General features: G+C 44.3%; 1 protein-coding gene across 9 annotated transcripts in view; it reads right to left on the bottom strand.

The window, feature by feature from the left end:
• The window catches only part of SYNE2 (spectrin repeat containing nuclear envelope protein 2), a 174777-nt gene that overhangs the window by 22226 nt on the left and 134498 nt on the right, over positions 1 to 18053 (bottom strand). For all 9 annotated transcript variants that reach the window (XM_085225782.1, XM_085225787.1, XM_085225786.1 and 6 more), the window contains 6 exons: positions 17048 to 17282; positions 16094 to 16288; positions 15303 to 15428; positions 13350 to 13505; positions 9436 to 9594; positions 8275 to 8441 (listed from right to left, as the gene is read on the bottom strand). In XM_085225782.1, the coding sequence (XP_085081908.1) occupies positions 8275 to 8441; positions 9436 to 9594; positions 13350 to 13505; positions 15303 to 15428; positions 16094 to 16288; positions 17048 to 17282 (1038 nt within the window). The remainder of the gene's footprint in view (positions 1 to 8274; positions 8442 to 9435; positions 9595 to 13349; positions 13506 to 15302; positions 15429 to 16093; positions 16289 to 17047; positions 17283 to 18053) is intronic.

Here is an 18053-nt window from a genome sequence, read left to right on the forward strand (position 1 = left end):
GACCTAAGTTATCGATCTCAAACTTCATCCAAGCAGCCAGAAGAGAACAAAAACCCTAACAGAAGCTCACATTAGTGCATTCTGTAAACAGGAAGGCAGTCCTCTCCAGATGTTCACGTTGGCCAATCTGTTCTTGTTACAGCCCACAGACACTGAACCCAAGGCAAAGGGTAGGGCCCTACACTGAAAGCAAAAGGTGAAATGATGAGAAAGCAGAGCATCCTCATCAAGCTTGTACAGAAGTCAAAGAGAACTGTTTCTCTAGAGATCAAAAAAGAACATAAAAAATACTACTTAGATCCATAAAAGCCCTACACTTTTGCAAGAATCACACTCATCTGCACTGTAAATTACTTGCTATTTGCATGCAAGAAACCTCACACACTCTCTTGAGATGCGTCCAGAAAGAACAAAGGGTGCAAAAAGATGGGCCTGGGAGCTGGGAAGGAGGTGTGCAGCCCCCAAACCTGGGGTAAAAGCTCCCCCATGTCCAGGTGACAATCACTCAACACACAGTGAATTAGCAGTGAAACTTCAAGTGCTCCTCCCTGTGACCCAAAGCATGCCACCATTACTGTTAGTGGAATTTCTGAAGGATAATTCTCAAGTTATTCAGTCAAACAGGAAAAACTTACTGTTTCCCAGATGAAGGACTGGCGATACACAGTTTGCTTCCCAACGAGAATTAAGTTGCCACCTTTCACCACTTCAGCATACTCCCAGAAACAAAATAAAATAAATCTGAACAATATCACAATCTCAAACAAAAACAAAAAAACAAACCAACTGAAATATCTCTTGTTCTTTGCCAAGGGCTCAACTCTAAAGGCATCCTGATTCAAAACAGTGCTTAGAAAAACGCATTAGATGCATGGGATAAGTCAAACAAAGCCCCGTTGCTACACATCTTCATCTTTCCACCAAAATACTGGTGGCAGAAAAAGAACAAAAGCAGGAGATTATAACAAAAAGCTGGCTGCAAAAGTGAACAGAAGGACTAACTGACCTGACTCGAGATTGGATTTGGGCCTTAACAGCCCTGTGAAGCTGCCAGCATTGGGTTGCAGGAGAACTGAATTAGGGACTCTTCAGTTTGGGACTGAATTGCTGCACAGCCCCACGAAGCAGCAGAATATTTTGTAGTAACTACTCAGGAATTATCTACCACTATGAGGCACTTCCAGGTTGAGTGAAATGTGTTCACACAACACAAAAGATGACAAAATGCCTGCCAGCTGCATTCCATTAGTTGTCAAAGTGCAGCAGGGAAAGGCACTTTCCCTGAGCTGAAAGGGTAACAAATAACGTTTGCATTTAGGGTCTAATGAGATGAAAAAAATCCTGATGTATATTCCAAGCCGTCATTCACCAACACAAACGTCATGCAAGCCAGGCAGAAAAAGACACCGCCTCCATTTATTTCTAACAGCGGAGGGGCTGCCATGGCCCTGCCAGCTGCCAGGATTGTTTACTGCGGCAAATGAGATGCACGAGACACGGAACCTTTGTTCAGCGAGGTGCAGGGCGAGCTTAGCGTGTGAAGGACAAAAGACCTGATTCCGGGTGGTGATGCCAACGGTGAATTTCAGGTCTTTGTATACAGGGTGAGGACAATTCAGCGGTGCTGCTAACATGACAGGAAGCCCTGTGTGCGTGGGCTGTGAGCTCAGCACACATGGGCACGCTGGAGGATGGCTCTCTTCACATCCACCTGCAGCCAGCCAAAGGCTGCTGCTCTCCATCTCCTCAGCTGCAAAATGCCAAAACGGCTGACTTGAAGGCAGAGGCCCTGAGGGCCATTCCTCCTCCTAAGCCCCGCACGCAGCCCGCTGGCTCGGCCACTTGTCCAAGGGGAACTGCGCTGAGACGCCGGTGCACCCGTGCTGCAGAGCTGCCCCCCCCAGCCTCACGACCCACCACCACCAAGCCCGAATCAGCACTTACGGTTCACAAGAAGCAACCATTCCTCAGCCTGCAAATCCCAAGCTGCCGAGGGACTGAGCGAGCGCCTGTGCGACCACAGCACGCACGGATGAGGAAACCCCTCCTCCACAGATGCCCTATTTATTCGCTGCTTTAGCATCCCGCGCTGGGGGGGGGGGGGGGGCTTGCCCGTCCTCCTCCCCGACCCTTGAGCTGGGGAGCCCAAGGGGAGCTCTGAGTCCCACTGCGTTTCAGCATTTTACCTGGCAAACGGCCGCATCCCTCCTCAAAGCAAATCCACGAGAGCTCTATTCTGACACAACAGAAGGAGCACACGAAGGAACGCAGGCAGCACAGCCGCGCGCGGCCGGCGACAGCACGGTGGCAGGCTGGAGGCTTCGGCACTGACAGAGCTGCTCTCAGCACTCATTTTGTCTCTCTGTTCGTGCAGAGCCTTACACCTGGGTGATTTGCAGCAGAGTCAAATTGAAGCGAACCCAAAATCAAGCAAAGGTCCATCTGCACACAGATCACGCACAGGGTGTATCCTTACTTCCTCTGCGCTCTTCTTTGTCACCTGTACCATTCTATCCTGGGTCTTTAAGTACGAATTAAATCTCCCACACACTGCCCTGTCCTCTCTGTAACCTCCCAGTGCAGGCGGAAGGCCTATGGAGCAAGGAGCCTGGAGGACAGAACAGCCCCATGTCTTTTACGGTATCATTCATCTGTGGAAAAACACAGTCATAATTTGTGTGTTATGACTACCAGCGATCGTGGGGCAGGGAAGTAAGGAGGAAGTCACGGAACCTTGGGTTAAAAGTCATTCCCCACCCAGCAAACATCAGACAAAAAATAAAAGTTGTGGTAATCCCCCCAGAAATGCAAGGAATGGGCTGGAAATCAAAGGCTGCTCAGCATTCAGGTAATCTGCAGACCTGTGTGAGCTTGTCAATTGCTCACATTCAACATTCGGCAGAAGAGAAAGCACCAGGCAGACACCTCTCACTGCACAGTTAAATCACACTCAGGCTCCGTTCCACCTATTGACTGTAGCCCAGGGACGGTCAGGTGCATTCAGCATGGCTGGTCTGGGACAGCAAATTGTAAGAACCCTCCCTGAAGGACCAGCAGGGAGACATGGCCATGCCCAGCCCAGCCGGCTCCCCCCCGCTCCCAGCACACCTCGGCATGCATTGCATAACCCAATAAGCCCAACCATCCTGCCTGAGACGATAATGAATCCTGTCACAGCTCCAAAGAGAACCGTAATCCCTGAAGGACGGGGAACCTGGAGAGCAACGAAAAAAAGCAGGCGCTTCGCGAATGGTATTTCAACCACAAAGATCATCATTATTATTATTTTTTGCACCGAAATGATTACAAAGAATGAGATTTTACAGTGGTGCTGCCACAAACCAGTAGAATTCTGCTGAACATGGCTGTACGGTGTAACCACGGCAGCACACTTTGCTTCGCTTGCTGCGCAGGGCCCATCTGCAGCAGTTAGGAAGACCTTTGAGCTCAGAGCACAGCTGCACTGCAGTGGGGTGGGACGGTACACTGCCACGTAGTGCTCACTGTGCTGCCCTGCCAAAGGGCAAGCAACGTGGCTGAAAATAGAGAGAGAAGCTGAGGGCAGTGTGAACTCATCTGATTCCTGCATCTACAAGATGCGGCCTCCTGCCATCCGGGCAGTTATCTGGGCAGACTCACTGCAGTGCAAGGATCAAGAGAAACCACAGAGCAGAGCAGAATTTCACTGGAGCCCCCTAGTAAGTTCAGCAGCATCCCCATGTTGCAAGCACAAGGCGTTGACGATGGAGAGCTTCAGCTAATTCCTCTTTTACTGCAACCTGAGCTGTTTCAGACTGTTAGGGAATTTATCAGGGAATCGTAGAATGGTTTCGGTTGAAAGAGACCTTACAGACCAACTAGTCCAATTCACCTGGTGAGGCACCATCCAGCCTGGCCTTGAGTACCTCCAGGGATGGGGTATCCACAGCTTCTCTGTGCCAGGGACATACCACTCTCTGAGTAAAGAACTTTGTAAAATTTCTTTTTGGTACACAGTGAAAAGCACCCTGTATCTCCTCAGCTCAATGCAAGAAGGAAGGGGCTGACCAGTCATTGCAGTTTAGGATTCTTGGACCCCACGATGAGGGCTGTTGGCTTGTAAATACAAAGAAAAGCTCTAACTGCCAAGGATTTATTAAAATTATAAGGAGGCGTTGCTACTTTCCCCACATTTTCATGCTTGCATTAAATCAGTCATTTTAACCCATTCCTGCTACAGACCCAACCAGTGTGCCTTTCTCCATGAAACAGCACCATCAAGAAACACACCACAGTGTGCTCACAGCCAGAGCAACTTAGAAATGGCATCCATCTTCCACAGCTTCATGAAAGTGCCGAGAGCTGCAGGATCCTGGGAGGTACAGAAATCACGGAACCATAGAATGACTTGGATTGGAAGGAATCATCTAGTTCCAATTCCCCCCTGCCCCCCCACGTGCATATTTCTTACTGTCCAGACCAGCCCATGGACCCCAAACCATCAGAAGCAGCCACAGAGGAAGGTGGAGATTTTTCTGAAGGCTCAAGATGCCCACCTGCAACCAATGGGTGTTGCTCCTGTCTGACTGCAAGCTCTGTGCACACAGCAGCACGGGCAGCAAACCCTTCCCTCTGAACTAGGAAGCAAAGCATGGAGTTTGTGTCAGTGGCAAACAGGCCAGGGAAGGACAACAAGGGATACACCTCTGACTGTGTACACAGTGCAGGTCCCTGCCAATGCTCTCTGGTTAAAGCAGGTACAGCTTGGGAGTGCTGCTCCAGAGTACACCAGGGATATAAATGCCATTCTGTGGGTTTTGGCTGTTTGCCCACACGCATGCAGGCGGTGCACTGCTTCTTCTGTTGTTTCTGCCTTTGCTTGGGTGGGAGTGCAAGCATGCCATGTTTTTTCTCACAGAGTGCTGCCACAAGGTCAGTGACCAAAGAAAAGCAAGAGATTTGATGCCCATCTTCATGGCCAGCACAAGGCTCTCTTTCTGCCTCTTGGTACACTCACATTCCCCCCTTTATCAGCAGAGACTTCAGCACAATAACCTGTACTGTTAAGAGTATCTTCCGAGCTGCACAGAATTCTTTTGTTCTCTTTCCCAAGCACTTCACTGCCTTAATGCATTTTACCCCATGAAAATGAACATTTTGAGACCTTTCCAAGTTTGCACCATGCCACTCTCCAGCTGCAACGTATGCGGCATGGCTTTGTCACTACACTGAGCACAGGCATACAATGCAAGTGCTAAGTCCTGCAAGCATTGCCATATGGCAAATCTGAGCTTGTCACCATGAACTAAGAGAATCACTTCAAAGACTAAATGGGGAGCTTACCTAATTTGCCCATCTGTCCTAGGACTTTTATTGGTTTTAAAAGATGAAATAAGCTACCAGGTGGAACATTCTGTATTGATAGACTGGTTTGAGACTGGTTTGCTTTCATTTTGGTATCTCAAAGACATACATATACACTGCAATAGAGGGAAGGTAAATGTTACCCAAGTTGCTGGGTCAGCCATGGAGACGTTAGAGACCACAGAACTGATATCACCTATAAATCTCAACTGAACTCCCTTGTGGATATGGGTTATTTTATACCCTCTAGCCACAGGGTCATTAGTGCTTGTCTACTAGAAAGACTGAGTGTCCAGGATAAAGAGCGAGCCTTTAACACACAGATCTTCAACAGATATTTTCTCCTCCAATTCATAGCACAGCTCTGTACATTACTGACTGCCTACACTTTGGCCTGTTACAAGAACAGCATGAGATTTGGTGCTGTCATGCTACGCAGCACTGTGGTCTCTTCTCCATTATGCAGCAGTGAGTAAAAAATCCCTGTACCGTGCTCTACAGCCTCCAACCTTCATAGAATCATAGAACGGCTTGGGTTGGAAGGGACCTCAAGGTCCACATGCAGGGCCACCAACCTCCCCACTTAATACCAGACCAGGCTGCCCAGGGCCCCGTCCAATCTGGCCTTGAACACCTACAGGGACAGGGAATCCACAACCTCTCCGGCAGCCTGTTCCAGCACCTCACCACTCTCATAGTAAAGAACTTCCCCTTGATATTCAACCTAAATCTTCCCTCCTTCAATTTAAAACCCCTTATTTGTAACCTTCCTCCTGCGAGCCCATCCTACACGTTGAATGGAATCAGCAATGGTTGATGGCTGAGATCCTGTAAAGACATGTGGACTGCTATGTCTTCATGCAACAAGGCTGATGCAGATTTTGCCACCACACTGTTTCCATACGCTCCTTTAGCACAACTTAATTTTTCTGTTGTTTGTTTATTTTTAAAGGATTTTGCAAAAGAAAATTGAAAAGGAAGGCGATGGTGTGTGGAGCATCACAGCCCACACTCACAGGTCATCCTACCTCCAAGGCTACACGCTCTGCTCTGCTCCCTCATGAAGGGCTCAGGTTTTGTCACACCTGGGAGGAGTAGAACTACTGTCTCCACCACAGCACCTGACCTTAGAATCACAGAATTGTTCAAGCTGGGGAAGACCATGAAGATCATCTAGTCTAACCATCAACCCATCGCCACCATGCCCCTCAGTGCCACATCTACCCTCTTCTTGAAAACCTCCAAGGGATGGTGACCTCCCCATCTCCTTGGGAAGCCTGTTCCAATGCCTGAACTCTTTTTAAGGATAAATTTTTCCTAATATCCAACCTGAACTTCCCACGGCGCAACTTAAGTTCATTACCTCTCATACTACTAGGAGATGCTACCCAGAAGTGCAGGAAGGGCCTCCTCCTTAGTGTCCTATAATAGACCACAATATTGAAAGCAGAGCAAAATAAACTCTCCTAAAGTCTGGAGGATATTTATAACTGAGCAACCAAGAACTCCCCAAATGCCAGCCCTGCCCCACAAAGCAAGGTGACGGAGGAGATGTGTTACATTCACACTGAAAAATTGTTCCAAGCACTGAACCACCTTCATTAGGCATTAAATCCATGAGGATCAGCAAAGGCCACTGGGCTGCCTGATAACCTTGGACCTGCTGCTTAAAATAAACTTTCCTCATCTCCTTACAATTCATTATCCAGGTCCTGAATGCAAAATTGATAGAAATCACAGGTAGCAGGTAGTACACTCCAGACCTTTAAAGGTGAGAAAATAGGAACTGTCATAAGTCATCACACCAGCTACCCAATAGCTGAAATACCCTCTTGAATATTCAATACTGGGAGCCACTCTGATGCTTTAGGCAAATGCACACAAAGGTACCTCAAAGCACTACCATACACTTCCTTGAAGGTAAGGCCTGAAGACATCCCATGTAAAAAGACAAATGCTCTGTTGGCAGAGACTTCCTGAATAACAGTGCCAGATCTCCCTCCATCCCAGAAGCTCTTTAGCATACTTTCCTAAATATTAGTAATGTGCCATGTTTACTTCAGTTAAAAAAAAAAAAAAACAACATGTATTTTGATCTGCATTTAAAAAATGCTACGATGCAAAACTAACACAAGACATAAATGATCATAAAGGTGTTTGAAAAGTGACATGTCACCATAAGATGAGAACAGAAAAAGTTCTGTTATAAGAGCAAATGTTCTTTCCTACACAGTATCAGACAGAAATGTACCTGGAGACAGATGAGCTGTTGCAAGACTTTATCTGCAACCTGTTACATCTTAAGAAGGCAGCTTTTGCTTAATCATTCATGGCTCACGTGTCACCATTAATTCAGATCGCATTCCTGATGATGACCCAGCACACTTAAGCACTATGTTCTCAACACAACCGCCCACTTCACCAGACTCAAGGCCCAGGGAAGCAGGCTACAGGCAAAACAAAAGCTTAGGAGATAAATTGAGGCCAATACTAATTTTTGTGTTAGCCTTATTATTTCTGCATTACTAATAAACTCAGCCAGGAGGTGAGACCAACTCAGTGTCCTCCTCCTGATCTGTGGTAGAACCTCATAGATGCTAGTTAATGTGATCAATCTGAAGAGGTTGAATAAATTCCTATCATTCAGCCTTATAATCAGGCTGCATTTGACAGATGTGGTATCACCCAGACTCTCTATATAGAACCCACAATTAAAATTGTGTTTTATATGACTTCTCACATCCTGCCCTCTAGCATTAGATAAACTGTTTGGTGTCATAATACAGCAATAAGTCATAGTAATAAAAAAATAAGAGGTTAATTACAGTTTAAATTGACTCTCAATAGTAAACTTTAACAGAATTGAAAAGTCTCTGATGGTTGAGCTTCTGACTTTTATTTCACATAAAGCTTGAAAGGACATCTTCTTACCGTGCTCCAATGACATCAAAGAGATGCTGCCAGCGATCATTGATTTTGTTGAGTTTATCATCTATTTCTGCAACTCGGCTCTTGTTGCTGGCCTTGATTAGTTGGTCACCCATTTGTTTCAAGTGAAGCTTATTTTCACTGAACAGGTTTATTTCTTCCATGCAATCCTGAGAAATGTAAACAAACAATGCTTAATTTATGGGCAAAGCAAAACAAAACTGTTTCTTTCCCCACGTCTGAGGACTGGTTTGGCTTGGGATTGTAAGGTTTTTATATTAGTATATAAAATCTGTTCACTTAAAAACAAAACAAAAAAAAAAAAAAAAAGAAAAGAGAAAAAAACGAACAAAAAATTCAATGGAAAAGTATTCTCACAATGAAGCCATATGAAAAAATAAGCAGCTAAAGACTTGCAAATGCCAGGAGTTAATTCTAAAAACAGCACTTCAATGTTCTAAACTTGCCTCCGCTTTCCTGATTCACTTTTTTTTTTTTTTTTTTTTAAATCAAACTAACCCTAATTCAAATCTGGGGTGGCTTTATTTTGCCAGTGTTCATAGCTACAGGAGATCTGAGATTAGACATTGAGAGCTTTAAGCCCCAGGGGAGAACAGCAGCCAGAAATAATAATTAAACAACAATGTCCTCTTTAAAATCAAACCAATACGAAAGTATGAGACATCACTAACTGCACTGAGTACTGAGAAGGGGCAGAATTAGATTTCATTTTTGGTTGTGATAATCTCTCATTTGCCTCCCGTAACACTTCCCATCGTTCCGTCTTTTCTTTAGCCTCTGGCTGCCAGGTGTGTAGCAGTGAGAGGGGAGGAAGTGGTGAGATGCTCCCAAAACATCAGTGATCCCTAGCAAGGAAGGTCTGGGCTGTGCTATGCATGCCTCAGCCCAGCCCCTCACCAGCACAACTCACATCAGACTCATGCCCAAATACAGTTAGGTGGCATTTCTGTCTTGTGTTTTGTCCCAGGTCTGAACAGCAAGAAGATAAGAGCTTCAGATAGAGTAGCTCATCTTCTGACAAAGGCCTGTACATGCTGCTTTTATAGCATCTGTTGCTTCTGGGAGGCAAGGAAGAGATGAGGAATGGCTGCTCTACAACCAACTATCAGGCTGCAATTGTAGAAAAGAGGCAATGCTACTTACCTTCTGCAATTTGTCTATCATGTCCTCAATGCTAACATCTGCTGTCTGTAGCACTTTGCTTTCCATTTGTACCAACCAGGAGCAGAGCTCCTTATTCTTTTCATTGAACACAGTCCAGGCATTGAGTCTATCCTCGATCTCCTGCTTACGGAGAGACACCTATGGATAAGCACACAAGTGAAATGCTGGCAACATCTCTCTCAGGAAGGAAAACAGTTGATTATGAACCCTCTGATTTTCACACTGCATTCCATTAGGTTTCATTTTGCAGGAGCACTTATTTAGTATCTCTAGCTTTGTATTCAAAACCATCAAGCAGATCGTCATTACAAGTTATGTTGGATAGCAAGGCCAAAAGTTGACTAGCAAACACCAAATTCTCTCCCTCAAAAGAACTGCATTGACTGACAGCATTATAAATAATGACACTGTGTAACAATTTAAATATTGCTCAGTGGAAATCTGAAGATGCCAAACAAGGTAATATAAAAGATATAATTACCACATACTACTTATTATGGCCCCAACTCCAGCACAAAAAAAGTAACACCTAGGTAAGACAAATTTTGAGACTAGTAGCCACAGGTTTGGTGGTGTTTTTTCTTAATCTCTAGAAATATCTGTTTTCTTTCCATTTGCTCGTCAGCTTTTGGAGAAGTTGTAAAAAAACATTATCCAGAATCTAAACTTTTATTGAAAACTGCGTTTTTTCCTCAAAGTTACACGTCAGAATGGATGAACAAATTGTTTAGATGGAAAAATTAAGGTGTGATTCTACCTGAAGCAGCAAATTTAGTGTCACTGCTCCAGCATCGCAGAATGGAGCAGGCTCACTCTTCTACTAGCTGATAGCACATACTTCTTGTCTTGGGGATTTAAATACATACTTGTATTCATTTATTTACTTTATTATATTCCTGTACTAAGATATTATGAGAGACAGAAAGTGAAAAGCAGTAGAAGTTCTACTGAAAGAAAACAAACAGGAAATCCCTTGTTCACACCCATAACTTTGTGCAAAGAAGATGGAACATAACCCTGCTCGCCTCGGTTGCAAATGGCCACTCCAAATACCACAGTATGGCAAGGAAAGTATTTCCTCCTCACACCCAATGTGTGTCTTATGCACCAACTGATATTCTCTCACTATACTGCTTTTGTCTTTTATTTATTTATTTATTCATTTTTAAAGAGGGGAATAGGGAGATGAAATGTATGTCTAAATCTTTCATGCTAATCTCAGTTAAGAGATCATAGAATGACAAAGGTTGGAAGAGACCAGTAAAATCACCAAGTCTATCAATCAACCCATCTCCACCATGCACACTAAGCCATGTCTCTCAGTGCCATATCTCCACATCTCTTCAACACCTCCAGGGACAATGACTCCACCATCTCGCTGGGCAGACCGTTCACCAGTCTGTTCTGAGTGAGGAGTGTTCACCACTCTTTCTGAGAAATGTTTCCTAGCATCCAACCTGAACCTCCCTTGGCACAACATAAGGCCTTACCCTCTGAAATAAGGGGCGTCCTAGATGAGGCCTGTGCTATTTTGGGACACAGGGAAACCATTTTCAAATTTCATCTTGGCAGTAAGTCTCCTAGAAACTCTAGGGAGCTAGGAAAGTCTCCCTACATCCTAAGAGTGACTCTGTCTTAGGGATGCTCCCTTACACTCTCAGCCTGAGAGCTATGAAGGGAAATCTCTCGTCCCTCCTCCACCACTTCCTCCTACACTGTGAAGGAGACGCTCCTCCATAGCATCTCTTTTGTTAGTAGGTGAGCTGACTTGATTAACAGAAGAGGCTATGCACATTGGCAATACTGTTATTACATCTTGAGATGATCTTGACTCCATTTTTGTCTTCTAAGCATGGGGCAACACAGCATTTAGGAGGAACTTAGTCAACTAACCAATACAGATCAGGAGTAAAGCAGGAAGGAGCCAAAAGATCCCAGAGAAGCTTCTAAGAATGCAAGCCCTTTGAGTCATGCTTTGCTTTGAGCACTTTCTCCCCAAACCAGCTGCCCCCAGTACCAGTACCAGTTCGAGCTTTGCACCCATGTAATGCAGGAGTCTCACAGCAGGCTGCAGGTGTACCAAGCACTGGGCATCCCTCTTGAACACTAGCATGTGGTAGGACAGGACTAACAGATAGAAACAGTTAAATCTTTGACCTACACAGACCTCACAAGGACAGCTATGTAAACACTAATCCTTTGAGTGCATCTGCTCACTAACTGTGTTTGTGTCCCTGCCCAGTGCAGCACAGACATCTGGCTGTTCTGTTCCCGTGGCCGTGACAGCTGCAGTCATGCCTCACATGTAAAGGCTTTCCCATCTCACCATTTACACTGCAGTAAAAAATACTGACGTATTTTTACACAATATGTCTTGACTCCTTTAATTTGATAGCCAAAACAAAGCAGTTGTGCTAGCAGCTCTGAGCATCCATGCAGGCTCTCTGGGAGCTCATTAGGGCTCCGAAAACATTTCAGTACGTCCCTCTGCTGCAGCATGGAATCGATTTCCTCCCACTAAGGATTTTTTTGTCTGAAGCTTATGTAAGATTTATTTCACACCATATCTCCAAGGTAGACAGGACAAAATGCTGTTCCTTCCAGAAATCCAAGTGGGAATCTTGAATCTGAACTGAAATTATTGTACAACCTGGATAAGCTATAGTTGGGTACACACATAACACAGATCAGTTTTCAGAGCTGTTCACCGAAGTTCATCAGCAGTTCACAAAAAAAAAAAAAAAAAAAAAAAACAGAAGGAAAAACACATCAAACTTCTCTCCTTATAGGTTTAACTGCAGATTTCCATTAGGTAAATGGCTCAGGCATTCTAATTTACATCTAACGGCCTTGGGAGAGGAGGGGGTGTCTGGCATTATCTTCAGAGCTCAGAAACAGTAGCAGACAACACTGGTTGTAGATTAACTGTCAAAGATACTAAATCCTTTTTTGTTGCAAGGCCAAAAAGAAACCCAAATAACTATTTCATCACATCAGAGTTTATGGAATAAACAGAGCAGTTCATTCCTTGCTCTGGCAGCGTTCCCACAGACATTGCTTCACCTTGGTCTAAGTAAGGGTTGGATGTGAAGCAATTACCTCCTTCAGGACTTTTTTTTTTGCAAACTGTGGAATAAAAGCATGTGAGTAAAGAGAGGCAATAGTTTGGCTGCTGACATGTAGAGTCATCCTGACCAACTAAAAACCTGAAGTATTTTGCTTCTTCCAATCCTGTTAACAGGGTAAAGTAAACACCCATTCAAAGTGCATAATAACCCGATGAATCAAGTTCATGTGACTTTGGCTGGTAATTTTTCCCTGGTTATTTTACATGCAGAACTAAATTAAGTGTAATAACAACAAGACACAAAGTATGCAAATGTTTTGCAGCATGTTGTTGCAACAGAACAGACAACCCAGTTCAGAATGTGTTTAAAACCCAGTGTCTGCTTTTAACACATTTAAGTTTTCTTTATCAACCCGCCTGGCATTCTTTGACACCAGATCACTAGAGCATCCCCCTTCCTTTCCCAGTTTCAACCCCTCAGGCAGTTCCTGTGTTTATCTCCTCTCCCTCCCCCTCTCCCTTTGGCGGCCCAGAACAAAGCCACCTATGGCAGCACACAGCTGCATTTGGGCTCCTTGCAATGCAGGCACTTACTACTTACAAAGGGTTTGCAATAAATAAATAAATAAATAAATCACAGCACAGTCACCAGGAAACAAAGGGCAAAATTCAGCCCTGCTCAGCTACCCCAGGAAAAGCCCCATTCCCTCCCAGTGCCGTAAAAATAACCCAAACCCAAAAGAAACCCCATCTGCTGGCCTGCTTCCCCTTGCCCTCCACACCTATGAACACCTTGCAATAAAAAAAGGTTATGCAGAAAACTTACTCGCAAGCAGAGCTCTTCCCACTGCCTGTGCAAATGTTCCACTTGCTCCTGGAGCACCATCATGTCCTCAGTGAGGATGCAGTGTGCCAGCTCCGCCTTCATGGCCTGCAACTCCTTCATGTTGTGCGCCCAGTCTGCCAGCGACTGCTCCAGCTCCTGCATGGAAACACCCAGCACAAGCCTTGGCACTAAGCTCCTCTGCTTTCCAAACCTGCTCTCTAATCCCCTGCCTGGCCTGTGGGGGAGGAGAGAAGGGAATGTGCAGTGCTTGTGCAGCGCTCTGCAGCCGGACTGGATGGGGACCCCATGGGTTTGGCTCAGGGCTTGACCCAGAGCCCAGGGTAGCACTGCTGCTCATTCACTGGTGCAGCAGCAGCCTCTGCTGTGGCCAAATGTGTCTAAACGCTGCTGGAGCCCAGCAGTTCCCCATGCTTCTGGACAGAATTTCACAGCCAGGAAGATGTGAACACTTTTTTGGGTTTTCAATTTTTTATTTTGGCCAATTTGTTTCTGCCTGCATTTGTTCCAATTTCAGGTAGGCTACTTATGTGCTTAGGAAATAAACCTGGTTCCCTTTGCTAATGCATGGCTTCACAGCCACTTCATTAGATTTCTCAGAAATCTGGAGCTCTCAATTGCTCACTCACATAAACTCTTCTTTGGCTTCCCTCCTCCCACTCCCCTTCCCTTTGCAACATGGTTATGCACTTTCCTGATCAGTGCTAAAGAAGCACTAGATGCAGCTGAGAAAGAGGAGATTCTAAACATTAGGTCCTCTTTTGCAAGATGGTCATTGGCTCCTCTGACATAAAAAAACTCTTACATAGAACTCAGTTCAGGAAAAAAATTGCAAGTGTCAGGAGATGCATGTTGGGTCTGAGTCCTATGGGTATTCTCACAGGTCTTCAGATTCAGTTGTTTATCTAAATCCTAAAAGCAATTTCTGGTCTGCTTCAATATTGGAGGAAAAAAAAAATAATAAACGAGGCTGAAACATTTACTCGAGTTAAAAACAAATTGCTGCTTACAGATGCACAGACATGCATTTCTTTGTCTTGATAAAGGTTGAATCCCTGCAATAATGAAGTCAATGTCGGAATTTCATATCATTATGCTCCTAGCATTTTATCCTGCTGTGATATCCCAGAGTAGCAGCTGCAGAGGTCCTGTCTAACCCCGATATCTCTGTAGCCAAATTTCTCTGCTTGGAGTTAAGAGGCAGGAGCTATCTGTTGCCATTTCACAAACAGTTCATGACTGCAGCCAGCACTGGTGCTGTGGCAAAGGCAGCCAGTGCTCACAAAGATTTCAGACAGCTGATAATGAGTACAAAGCCTTTGCTCATTAAAAAGCTTATTTATTCCCACCACAAAGGTCAGCAATTCACTTCATAAAGAATGATGAAAGACTGACCAGTCCAGAAATAACGTCTCCCATCCCTTGAAAATGCTTTGCCATTTAATTTTCATTAAGTACTGTGGGCTGCAAGGGCTTACACCACTCCCTTAGTCTAATTTTCTTTCTCTTTAATTATTTCTGGATCCCATAGATGTGCACAGTGCTTTGCATGCTTGCAAGATCTCTTGCCTGAGAAGCTCTCCATCCAAAATGGATTGGAAAACAAAAGAGAATATGCAGCCATTAGGATGGCAGCCAACTTGAGCTGAGAGCAGGGAGTTTTAACATCTTGTTTGAGAACCAGCTTATTTTATAAGTTCAGATGGTGGGAAATGAGAAGGAGGAAAAAAAATATTACAACAACAGTAACTTTTTTGCAGGAAGAATCTCTCTCCTGCATGCAGATTGGTCAGCTGCACTTTGCAGATTGGCAGCAATTGGGATGGTATAAAGGAGAAAAATTGAGGGGCACAGAAAGATGGGAAACTGACTTAAAAGGGATTCAGTGATGTGCAAAGACTACATCCATATAAATACAATATGCTCGTTCAGTACCTTAATGTGTTCCTTGGATTTGTAGAGTTCTTCGTGTTCGACTGGAAGTGGATCTTTGACTTCATCCTTCAGCTCTCGCAGCCTGCTTTCTAACTCCTTGGTATGTTTTTCACAGCTATCCCAGCTCTGCTCAAGGAGACCCAAGAAGTTATAAAAGGTTAAGATACAGCACGCTGGACACAGATGTGACATAATGCACTATATGGATAGGTTCCAAAACAGCATCTTCAACCCACTGAAGTAAATAATCATAGGCTCTAGTGTTAGGATTTTCTTTTTGATACACAGTGATACACCCACAGGAATTTGGCACATGGTTTTACAGACAATAGTGCACCCTGTGTTGTCATGAAAGGTATGTTTTAAGGAGCATTTCTGCTTATCTTGTTATGTGTTATGAGAGGCTTTTAGCATAAATTTGGGGCTAGGGATCATATCACTGATGATATTCAATTGTAAGGTATGCCTATGTGCTGTCTGGCCATGAAGCAGATCTGTTGTTCCAAGGAAATAAATATGATCTGCCACTCTGTTTACAGGTGCAGCATCAGGTGGAGCAGTAAGTAATGTTAAATCCCACTAGGTTGAACTTTAGCTCAGGCTTCATACCTCAAAGCAGAGCTTGAGGCCATGGATGCATGAGAGCAATCAGAGTGGGAACATACATTATGGCAACAAATGGACATGAACCTTATTTTCCTTTGGACAGCTAAAGGACTATGCTTTTAGCTTCCCACAAGCCCTGATGGCACATGGCAAGTGCTGCTCCTCATTTGGAGTGCACTGTCTACCTGCAGGATGCTGCTAAGCTGTGTCTTCATCTTCTCCAGCTGGACCTGAGTGTCCCCCCAGCTCTGCTGCAGCTGGCTGAGCTCCTCCTGCAGAACAGCGCTGGTCTCAGGATCGGAGTCAGTGCGCAACTTCTCACCAACATCAATGATTGAGGAGTACATGCCTTGCCACCTCTGAAGAATCACTGCCTTACTCTTTAAAAGAAAAACAATTTCTAAGCTGTTTATCATGATATACTGCAAGTAAGCCATCAATATTAATTTGCTTATGACTCAAATGAGTCTGTAACACAAGCAATAGGATCATCATTTCTTTCCTTAAAGCAACAGCAGGAAAGAAGGGCAATCTGGAGTGGGAGGGAGAAGATATTCTAGCTTTTCTCACTAAAAGCATGAGCATTAACTTGTAAAATCTGCTGAAAATCATCTTTAAACAGTAGGTAAAAATAAAGATGAAATGAAACAAGGCTAGCACCAAATGGAATACTGGTAATGTGTTAATTCAACATTAGATGTGTGGGAACATGATGAACTTTGGAAGCACAAATAGAGGACTTCAATACATTTTGAAATGTTTTAGATTTCTTTAAGCAACCACCAAGTTCACTGATTCTTCTTGCTTTCTTATAAAACAAGGAGGTTAATTCAGCGAAAAGCCAAGACAGCCAGCATGAACAAAGGGAAATGTGATTTCCATTGCATGTAAAATGCAGAATGTGCTGCTCTGAAAAATTGCTGCCTGGTTTCAAAGCATTGTGGAGTGGTGGTCCCAGGGACAGACGCCCTTGCAAGTTCTCTGCCTTCTGCTCTTGGCACCTCCTGTCCACTCCCACACACGCACGACCCACATCATCACACATTCAGGTTATTTTAAAGTTCTTTCTTCTTACTGGAGAGAAGTTTCAATCTGAGAAAAATCACAGATTTTAGATTTATCAGAAAGAGATACAATACCTTGAAATCATGAATTAGATTTCTAAGGTGGTAGAGGCTGTAGCAGTTCTGGCTCTTGACAGCTGTGAGGAAGCTGTTTGTATCAGCAAGGAATCTGCTGAGGCTCTGCAGTGAACCCCTGAAGAGCTGCCACTGGCTCACGAGTCCATCAATATCTTTCTTCCGCTGCTGAACCAACCAGATAACATTCTGCCACTGCTCTTTCAGCAGCGTGAGCTTGGAAATAAACTCTGTCCTGCAGACAACAGGTGTTGAGTGGTAAAATATTTTGTCCCCAAGGCTGTATTTTCCAATAATTATGATAGGTTTACATTTGGAATATTGTAAAATTCCAATTACAATGCCCAACTAAGCAAAAAACTCTATACATCCACAAGCTTAGCTCTGCTCTACATATTCCATGTTTTAAGGAAAGCAAAATAACTTTTACATGATACAAAAATAGATAATGCAAGTCATTCCTCCTATTGAGTTATAGCAACGTATGTAGTACAGCAATCACAGAAACAATATGCACTAAATATTTGTCTGAAGAACACGGAAGATAATGCAAGTGACACAAGATGTCTCATTGTGCAGCAAAATTGATTTGTGCCTTTACCAAGCTATAATGGCAAGTTCAACCATCACCGAATCCTATAGCAGGGGGTTGTAACTGCAAAGTGAAAAGGCTCGGTGTTGCTACTGAACCCACCTGAACAGTTTCACTTCTCATTCAACATGTTTAGATGACCCATCACGTCTAGATGGAATGATTAAAGAGAGCCCCTGGCTACCCCTTTTCTTTCTCTGCAGGAGACCATGACGCCCACATTAGCTCTCATACAGATGTCTTTGCGGGGTTAGCTTCAACAAAAAATCCAGCAGCTTCACTTAGTTGAGCCCTATTTTCCCTGGCATGTTTAAGCCAAGCTATGGACTTTACACTGAAGTTTTGTCCTGCCAACTCTGTGGAAGCAAGCTCTAGTAGAGATAAGAACTATCATCACAGCAGAAATGCCTGAGG

Source organism: Meleagris gallopavo, chromosome 5, assembly GCF_905368555.1.
Source record: "Meleagris gallopavo chromosome 5, MGAL_WU_HG_1.1, whole genome shotgun sequence".
In the NCBI taxonomy this organism is placed as follows: Eukaryota; Metazoa; Chordata; class Aves; order Galliformes; family Phasianidae; genus Meleagris; species Meleagris gallopavo.